Below are 10958 nucleotides of genomic sequence, written 5' to 3' on the forward strand. Positions count from 1 at the left end.
AAACTCGAAGTTTCTCGCCGGCTTTTCTCAGCAGAACTGCCTTACGAGCTGGTGGAAGCTTTTTGTAGGGATAGAAATGTCGTTATTTTGTGTTGATTGACGAACCGAAGCGTTTGTAATAATGTAGCCAATTCGAATAAAGAACATTCTGATGTTGTAGAACTACGTTTTGATATTTTAAAAAGTTGTAATAGAAAAGAAACTTCACATAGTGTTTTGTATAAAGTTTAGTAAGAATATGTCTAATTGTCATCTTCGTTAAGTTTCTTTAACGTTATATTCAGTGACTTTCATTGCTCATAACTTAGTTGATGACCTCATATGTCGCTTGGTAGCGGGGTTTGGTTAGTGTCACGGGTGGCCTTTGAAATATGGCGCATATAATAAAATCCTCGTCTGAACGTCTGGTCCAGAGCACCCGTTACGTCACGCGTCTGTTTGGACCGCCGTTTTGTGCAAAGCCGGCGCCTGATCACGCATAATACGTATCATTGTAAATGTATTAAATTACATTTTGCAATCGAGACGCTCCGTTGGTTGGTAATAAATGTTGATGTCATGGACATCTTATTTATTAAACTTGGCTTTATAGTAACTGTAAGAAGCTTATTTGTTGTCAATAAATGTATTGTAAACAAATTTAAAAGTCCGTTTACAAAACAGTTAAAAAAGTTTTACAAATAATAAAAAACGCTATGATGAATCAAAAAAAATGTTCAACAGTAAAGTAAATTTTGCGATTCCGACCTCTAAGAAAATAATAAGCATTGTTCTTAAAATTTAAGAAATAACATTGATAATAGTTGATGTCATTAGGAACAAAACACGAAAACGTTATAGGTGTAAAAGCTTGAAAACAGCAAATGTGTAACTCATCAAAAACCAATGGGCTCGAAAATAATAAATGCCGTAATGGCAACATAAGAAAAGTGGTTTTCAAAATTCGGATTACTTCATATTAAAATTAATCATTATGAACTCTTTTTCCTTGCAGCCTGTAGTGCTAGAACTTATTATTAGTACGACGCATCCGGATAGAAAAAAATAAATTTGTTACATGTTACACACTGAACACATCATATAAAGTGTTTTGGAAGTTAGTGTAATTTACTGACAAATGATATACATTCACCCCTTCAAAGCTATAACAGCTATAACCAATCACCTGTATAAAGCGACAATTTAATTTTCAAGGTAAAAATGGAGATTTTATATTATAATTCATAGATGTCCTTTTAATCACCACGTGGTCAACTAAACTGTAGTTATTTAGAGATTTAAAAAAAAAGAAAAATGTTGACGATCTAACGACGTTCCCTTTAACAGAGTATTGATTGACGTTACATATGTTTATAAAATAAATAAATGTCTTCTATACCCCTAACCCATAAGGAGTCTAATCTAGGTAACCAAGTTATTGAAATAAATCAATCCTGCTTATTTGTAATTTTACTAATTACATTCAATATACTCTTTAAACAGAACCTTATAATATTAAAGCTCCTCTTTCGCAATACAATCTAATGGAACTCGCTTACGTCTGTATCAGAATGATCAGAAATCTTTGCGTATTCGAAATGAAGTTTCTCAAGCTGTGGTTGGACAAGCTTACGGAATCATGACGATTATTGGATTTAATTATTTATTATATTCATTTAAATAGTATTATAATATATATTTGGAATAAGTAGTAGTCATTAATTTATATTTATTAGGTGAATTTTCTTTTCATTCTCATTTATTTTTACTTATTCACCTACTTTTATTAATTTATGTCTGCGCCGGCCAAACGGTTAATTGATAGAAAATGCTTTCGGAATTAAGATCGTCGTTTACATATATTGTATAAGTGTTTAAATAAATAACTAAATAAAATAAAGCTTGCATACTTTTTTATCAAGATTAATACCCGTACTTTCATTGTAGTAATACATATTTGTCCGCTGCGTAGAAATTGTTATGTGTAACACTGTCAAGAATAAGTGGCGTTGTTTGTGATGTTTTAGTTCTCTTACATTGCTACTCAAGTGGCATCTTCAGATTCGAATGAAGCTAATAATTGGGAGGCCATTGTCTTACCAGTTCGCTAAGGCGGACGCTGCATAAAGTGACTACGTCAAATGGACTTTGACTTTTCTTTGGCTGTCGCTGTCAACAACAGTCGCTTACTATTCCGACACAAGAGTGACCGAGAAAGGCGAATCTCGACTTGGTCGGTTGCTATAGCCTTACTAACATTAAATCTACTTCGGAAAGCGTTAGCGCTGGGACAAGTAGTGGCGGAAGAAACTCCATTGTAATGATCCATTAGGATTGTGCGCCATCACTTCTAACCCACCAAGAAAAATACCCACCTTACAATATTAAGCATATTATGCTTCGAGCTAAGTGTTATCTTATGTAGTGCAAAAGTATTTTCAGCTGCAACATACTTACTTGGTAATGAGTAACAGGAAATGTAAAATTAAGTGTCAAGAGACTCTAGTGCATTTGTACGTATAAACAGCAAGACGCAAAACGTCCGTTAAATATGACAAGCTCGGAGATCAATACAGGAAACGGGCGAATACTCAATACCCATAAATATTACTTGTGTAGCATTACTCCCAAAATTAGCAGATTCTACGGTCCACAGTAAGGGCGTTCGTTTCAATGATCAAAACCAATTATAAATACAATTTTTATGTATGATTATGTTAAAAATGTAGATAAATATTTCATGTAATTAAACATGTTTAGTTTTAGATACATTTCATTAAAAATACTGACAGAAAACACTAGAAAACCTCAATAGTTTGCTAAAAGTGAAGAATTTTTTTTAAATGAAGATATACAGTATCACATTGTCAGTGATGTTATATTAATATTTTACTCTTACTTTTCGTAAATATGGGTTTCTAAACAAGATTTTTACACAAGATCATTTTAAATTTCCTTATAGTTAAGACTTATCGTGAATAAAATTTAAAAAATGTTAAAGACGTAATAACAAGCGTAAATACAGTTTCATAATATTAGAAAGAGAGGTATTTCTTTAAGAAATATGTAGGCTGAATTAAAAATATTTGTCCAGGTTAATTCAGAATGCGTAATTAGTTGGCAGTCTTCCGACTAGGCGGCAATGCCAAGCCAGTTGCATTACGGGCATCTACTGAAACAAAACAATTCGTGTGAACGCTGGACAATACAGGGTGACGTTATGGTGACGGCTCATATCGCTCTCATTAGGATAATCCTAAAGACTAAAATTATTAGAATCTAACCTAAAGTTGCACCAAATAATATTTACTAAAAGCTAATGATTGCTGCTTCGGCTTGGTGATAAACCTTATGTTTTAATAACTATACAAAGCTTAATTACAAAAACGAGCGTTTATTTTTTTAAAAAATGATCGCAAAACTTACCATTTTTTGTAAAAAAAATTAAGTTTACTTGAATAAAAATTACATAAATAAAATTGAAAATAAGAGAATCTTGGAGACTTTTTCCTTGAAGTTGTCTCCTCGTAGCTGAAGATCTTGGTGTCCGTAGGCGAACGTCGTCAGCATGAACGCCATGAAGAGAGCGGCACACATGCGTCGCATCTGTGCACGACTCGCCGGAGGTGTACCCTGGGACCACTATCCATAGTACTGCTTTTTCCTCACGATTTAAAAAAAAAAACATATTCATTTATTACTAATATAATAAAACAATGTATCGGCTTGTTTGTGTTAAAATATGTTTTTTTCAACCGCATAAATATTTAAAAGTTAAAATTGCCCCGGCTTACTTTTAAAATACTGATAACAAAAGCCATTGTTCTAAAAATAACTTCGCGTCTTACACAAAAGTAAATTACAATAGAAATTACATTAGAAGTAATTTCCAAAAAATATATAAAAGACTGTCTGTTACGCTTGCCAGATGCTCAAAATAACTATAATGGTATTAGCGAATTGCTTCGAACTAGAACAAAAGGCTTTATCAGTTAGCAGGTACTAAACAAAGTCCGGACTATAGATCAGGTGCACGTGTGACGTATTTTCCTCTAAGCGCAGCTGTGGAGGCCTCCGCAGATGTTTTATGGCACTGAACATTTCCAAGACGCTTTATTATTTATTACGATATTGCCGTTTAAAACCTAATCCCCGTTTTTATTATCCAGGAGAAACAATGGTCATCGCCGTCCAGGCATTATTTTTGGCATGTTGCACGCAGATGTGGAATATTGCGTGGGAATGTATATTTTCTTCATTGTTTTAAAAGGGTTTCACTAAAAAGCATTCTGGTTTACGATAGATCTTTGACCATTACAAAATAATAAAAGGAATTTCGACCATTGTAATTTTACTGAAACAAACTCATTTGGACCTATTCAAAACAAAAGCTTAAAAAAACTTATTTTAAAAATATGATACATATTTCATACGAGTTTTCGCCAGGCATATTAAAGTGTGATATGTTTTTAACAGTCAAATGTAACTGTCAATGTAAATATTGAAAAATAACTTTACTGTATATATAAGAAATTTTAATTTCTTAGTTTTAAAATAAAAAGTGTTTGCAATCATTAGTTTCGATTGACAATAAAATTATTTAAAAAAAAATAGCATGTGTTTATTTTGAAATGTATAAAATTTAACTTAAAGGAATAAACAAAATTAAAATCTTTGACAAATAAAATTCAATGAGGTATAGTTTTGTAAGATGTACGCGCATAAAACTTCCTTAAACGCATTGTTACCGATGTTATCTAAAGCAGGTGTCATTTACAACCGCAAACTCTGAAAGTTTGAAAATAAACCACAGTGTCGTAAAACTCTTAACAAAATAAACTTAGCAAGGCGTTAATCTCTCACAGCTAAAACATCTGTACATATTTTGAACAAGGGGATGACTACATTACTTAAGCTCACATCAGTAGAGATAATTGCTTATTGACGTCGTCTTATACTTAAAGTAAATAAGTGTACCCAACATACCTTACCACTATCAATATTTAAGATAATATAAACTTAAATGATTTAAGTCTAACTTTAAAAAACTCGTTTATTCCTCTAAATCAACATTGGTAATTTTTACAGACGGTCAACCATTATTCATCTCTTTAAGGATTGGCAAATAGTGCAAAAAATTAAAGATTGATAAATTAATGTCTGTTATATTAAAAACAGTTCGTATACAAAATATTAAAACAATTTGTTTTTCTGACTGGGTCATAAGGAGAAACTAATCCCTTTTTAATTATTAAAAAAAAATCTGAACTTTTTAAAGGTTAGTGTAGAAAAAGGGCTTCTATACAATAATTACAGTGTTTAGTCAAAGTGGACAGACGACCTTGTTAATTCTAAAATATTGCTTTTACAACTGGTCCTATAGGAAATCTACGGGGAGTCCTGAGTCTAGCAGCAGACATCTGTCTGTTGAAATGATGAAGTTGTGCGTCTTGTATTGCAAAAAACAAGATTAATAAATATCATAGGCATGGGACATGGGTCGACTATAATATGATATGTTTGAAAGGACATCAAAGTTTATTAGATTTGTAGTTCACAAAAGTATACGAGTCTATAATAAACAAAAATTTTTTTTACTCTTTTGTTGTCAAGAGAGGAATACAAAACAAATTATACAACTCTAATCAATTGAAACAGGGAAACAGTAACAGTGTAAAAAAATAAAAAAATACACATTTAAACATGCTGAATATTAAACAAGCATACACATTTAAAATATGCTGAATATTAAACAGGCATATTTGCACGATTCATTCATGTAAGCACTCATTCGCCATTACCTATCTATCAGCCACAACGTCATTAGGCGCGAGATGAAAACAAAAAGATAACGATAAGTGCATTTCTGTTCATGAATGAAACTAAGCCGCCTGTTTGAATATTGCATTGCCTTTTCGCAGATGTTGGCACATGACTCATTTCGGATCCTACATAACTTCTTGAACCATGAAAATCTAGTGCCTATTCGATTTTTAAAAACTCCCAGAATTATATTAATCATTTTGTTTTCTCTTTCAGGCAAGAGCTAACTTCATAATTGATTTGATGTTATTTTATTCATCATCGTAATAATTATTATGTATTTTAATATATTTAATATTAGTGTATAAATTATTATATTTGTGTATGTGTGAAAATGAATAGATGCATGTTTTTATAATATAAATTAACCCGTACAATGTACATGTCGACTATTTCATACTTCTGCTTCTTGTTTGTGCGAGGTGCTCCATACTATGGTTTGCGCGTGGTATTTATGTTGTTACAGCTCTCCGATGTTAAGTGTTTTATTATATATATAATTTAAAAAAAATAATTACCTTTTTGTGCATACATTTATAATATATAAATGTATACATTACATACGGTTATAAATTAGATTATAGAATTAATTTATAACCAAATCTTTATGTATTTTTATCATTAATAATAATTACAATCTTAATATGTTTTCATAAAACATTTTTTCGCTCATCGAATGAAAATCTACGGATATTTCTTAATATATAGATCATGTTTTAAGTTTATGTCGAAACAATGGAACTATGAAACTTTAGTAGTATATAATAAATATAGACTACAGAAAAATATGCCCGGTATGAACGAGAAACAATAAATAACTCGACAACATCATGTATGTCACGGTAGGTGATTATGCCCAAAATACGCGTACAACTTTCCATTAATACATTTCTGATTTTTTTTTAAATCGCTTGGAATTTTTATATATATCATTTGTAATATGAGTGCCTTAGTGGATATAATGAGACTATAACATATCTGGTTTATGTTAAAGCTTTATATCGAAATCACATTTTAATGTACAAAACATATTCTTTGTGACAGCTTTTTACAATACGAGGGACCATTTCCAGATATACGTTTATCTTATTCTAACATTGACGTTTATATTAATGGAAATAATAATTATTTAATTTCAAAACTCTCCGTTTTTGTTATTTAAAATAAAAATAAAATTACCATCGACAATTAAATACAATTTTTGAAAGGTACTAACTAAAACCATTTGTTATTATGAATAAACAGTAATGTGTCGTCTATATGGTGCCTTAAGGTTTTGGAGTGTAGACCACAGACCGGCTAGCGCAGCGTAGGATGACCACTCACAAGGCGGACAGATGACATTTTTAAGATCATTGGAGGATCGGATGGAAGCATTCGATCCTACCTGAAATCTATAACGGAGGCCTAAGTCCAACATTGGACTCCTACGACTGAAATAATGATAACGTATGCCTACAACTAAAAGTCAATTTATATTTAAAATAATATTATATTTTTACGATTTATCTAATTCGCTATAAATTTATCGTGAAAATCTTTACCATGTATATTTATTGATTGGAAAAAAACTATACACAATAATACTTGCATTAACTCAGCTAGCATTAGTGGAGGTCATCTTAAACAAATGAAAAACAAACTAAAAAGAAAAATAGCGGTAGCGACGAATAAATTACAATCTAATCATAACATCGTGTCTTGGAATATACACATGCGTATTGGATTCGTACAGATGTTTTTACATGAAGACAGTAATATCTCGCATTGACAGGTGACGGGTAATGTCGACCTAAAAGAGATAGGTAGATATAAACAACTTTCAATTAACAAACGTTGCTTGCTTTTTCTTGGTTGTCCAATTATTTATTTTAATTTAAATACTTTCTGTCTTTAAACATACATGACTTATTTTCGTTAAAAATGCCACATGTTTGTAAAAAAAAGTATTTAAAAAGAAGTTTGATTTTGCGCCTGTAACTCTTGGATGCATGCCGCTCCTACCGATCCTATTGGAAATTAGTGGGGTAAACCCATGTCCAGATATGGACCTCTTACGACTGATGATCAAAATGATATTCGGATCTTTCATTTCGGATTAATTTATAATCTCAAATAAATTGATCACGATTTAAAAATAATTAACCAAATAGCGGTAGGCACTTAGAGAATCATCTATGTATGGTTTTTAAATAATAAATATCTAGTCAATATCTTAAGTAATCATGTACCGCCGCTAAGACTCAATCATTACTTCACTTTAAACTTAATTTTTTTTAAAGAAATTAACGAGAAGTTATTTATAATTTCATACGTTAGTCTTTCTGTTACTTAAATTGTATTTTTATAATTAAATTAACGCAATTTGAATATTAATTAATTATCCATATAAATAAACATATCTAAAAATTTCCAATCTCAAACAAAATAACCTTCTCAAAAAAATACACTTGCGCAGATTTGGTGGTTGTAATTATTTATTGAAACTAATTCATTTTACTTGTATATTATAAAAATGTTAAAACAGTAAGTTTTGCATATTTGAGTGATGTTGCATTTGCGCCCAGATAACAGAAAAGAACTTTTATATCTTAAAGTACGTTTATTAAGTATGAAAACATAAGTCATTAGACAATATACTACCTGCTTATTTTTTACTACAAGGCCTTTTGATACCAATGTAAAATGAATTTGCGGTAAAATGAGGAAGTACCTAAATGCATATTAATTTCTGTAGTATTGTTGAATAGACTTATGACATTCAAGTAACAACTTTGATCATTTTTTTTATTAAAAATGTTATGGATTCTTTAAAAAATGTAATAGATATAGATTTGTTACAGAACCATGCTTACAAAGAAATTAAACAAACTGGTCACATAAACAATACCTTCAATAATTACAAAATTTAAAATCATTACCTAATTGTTGGACATTTTGGATTCGGTTTCCTAACTTTTTAAATTTAAGTTGTTAATTAAAAATATAATAGACATTTATTAATATCGCAACGTTCTACTAAGACTACAAGATCCGGAAGCATCAACAGATAAGATACAGAGATACACAAATCTTTAACAAGAGGTTAATCTGTTTATTTTATTGATAAAGTTATACATACCATACCTATTATTTTAAATCCTCAAGTATAAAATTTTTAGACTTGACGATTAACAGATCTGTAAATACGTTAGATGCTTTTAACATTGTACAGACTACCCCCACTATCCTGAAAACGTGTAGATAAATAAAATATTTATAATATCAAGTTGAAGGCATCATCGCCGCGGTGTGTCCGTGGGATCGATCTCTGTGGTCCGATTGCGTCAAAGATATTTTTAGTATTGTGGGCGACAAGACGACGCGACTTAACAAAAAACTTTCAAGCTAGGGTGGCGCCGATTCTTAGTAAAAGGTACGTAAATTGAACACACAAAGGGACGTAGGAACTAAACGATTTTTAAATAATTAGGTTCTTAAAAGTGACATTAAATGATTTTATTATATTCGCGTAGAAGAGTACATGTGCAGTTAATACTATGAAATGTAACAATTAATCATATTGAATGATTACTTTTACCACGGTGCAATAATGTCGAAGTCTGGCAGGATGCGTGCTCACCGATGCGATCGGTTATGGCGTCGGTATAAATATCTATAATTCTATGTAGAATGTGAAATGATGGACAAGATCAACAGAAAACGATCAACATGACTATACTATGTCCATCCTTGTCGCACTCGCGGCAAAATAAATCGGCGGGTAGGAGGCGGCGCGCTGGGCGGGAGACGCTATGCGGCATAGTCGTGGAGATGGTTATTTTTTGTATCTTGTCAATGAAGGGACGGGTAGGGGCGGGTCGCAGGACCATCCAGTCAGTAGCTGCAGGCACCGCGTTAACCACGCGCCCATGTTGCACGACGCGACTCATCGCCCGCTCGAACTTCAGAATATGAACTACGAGGGTTGTGAAATAATAGTGCCCATCAAGAGGGAAGAGGAGCCCGACTGCCCGGAGGACGAGGAGTATTATCGCTACGTACCCGTCGAAGTAAAAAGGGATGAAACGCAGGCGTTCGTGCCTTCATCACCCACTCATCTAATGGATTTAAGCAACGGCATCGAGAGACCTGCTTTACAACCGGCTTGGCCGAATAATATAATTTTCGACAGCGAAGACAGAGAATACCAACAGCCACAATATCCATCATACGACCAAATGTATATGTCGGATCAAAGGCAGAGACAACTACCTAGAAATTTCTATTTCGACGACTCCAACTCTCAAGACAGAGCGAACGCTTACTACGAAAACAGTGAAGTACCAAAACTAGGTGAAAATTCATACAGAGCATCAACTGAGGAACGCAGTGATGAAAACGACGAAAAGAGATCCCGAAAACGTTCCTCCAAATCATCGAGAAAGAAAACACAGTCATTCGAGGAGATGCAGATACAGCGAGTGATGGCCAACGTTCGGGAGAGGCAGAGGACGCAGAGTTTGAACGAAGCTTTCGCGAGCTTACGGCAGATCATACCATCGCTGCCCAGCGATAAACTATCTAAAATACAGACTTTGCAATTGGCTACTCAGTATATAGAGTTTCTGTATCAGATCTTATCGAACAGTGAATCTGCTACCAGTAGCGATGGAAGCAGCGACGCGGGCAGCGAACATGGCAAGTACCTAGCACAAGATAAGTTGAGCTACGCTTTCTCCGTGTGGAGAATGGAAGGCGAATGGACTAACGGTCAAACGTGATATCAATTACTATCAAAAAAGACTTTCAATATTCCATTTAAAAATTGTTACTTGATTATTTCGTAAGAATGTAAATTTTTAAGGTAACTTAGAATTATAAGCGCAAATTGTGATAGTTCTTGTAAGTACTTAAGAAATTATTAAACATTGTAATTAATGAAAATTCTAAAAACTAAAAGTTATCAACTTTGTGTTAAATGTATAATTACTACGTAATACTACAGCTACAGACCAAAAACTTTGTAATTACAATGTTGTAGAAATTGTTTATGGACCAATTTAATAAATAAAACTTTATTTCCTTTAGATTTTTTATCTCACTTAATACCTTTCGTCATAAATACAGTTATTTACATTTATGTAAATAACAAAGATTGTGTACAATTTCAAAAC

The 10958-nt window shown here is 32.3% G+C and overlaps 1 protein-coding gene across 1 annotated transcript; it reads left to right on the top strand.

The window, feature by feature from the left end:
- Nucleotides 1-9668: 9668 nt before the first annotated feature.
- Nucleotides 9669-10852, top strand: LOC137918963 (twist-related protein-like). The gene has a single exon (XM_068761918.1). It carries the CDS (start codon nucleotides 9714-9716, stop codon nucleotides 10563-10565), a length of 852 nt encoding a protein of 283 aa, XP_068618019.1. The 5' UTR covers nucleotides 9669-9713; the 3' UTR covers nucleotides 10566-10852.
- The last annotated feature ends 106 nt before the right edge of the window (nucleotides 10853-10958 follow it).

The sequence above is a fragment of the Battus philenor genome, unplaced genomic scaffold (genome assembly GCF_028537555.1).
Source record: "Battus philenor isolate CCGP_79_NKW_IND1 unplaced genomic scaffold, ilBatPhil1.0.hap1 SCAF_15, whole genome shotgun sequence".
NCBI lineage: Eukaryota > Metazoa > Arthropoda > Insecta > Lepidoptera > Papilionidae > Battus > Battus philenor.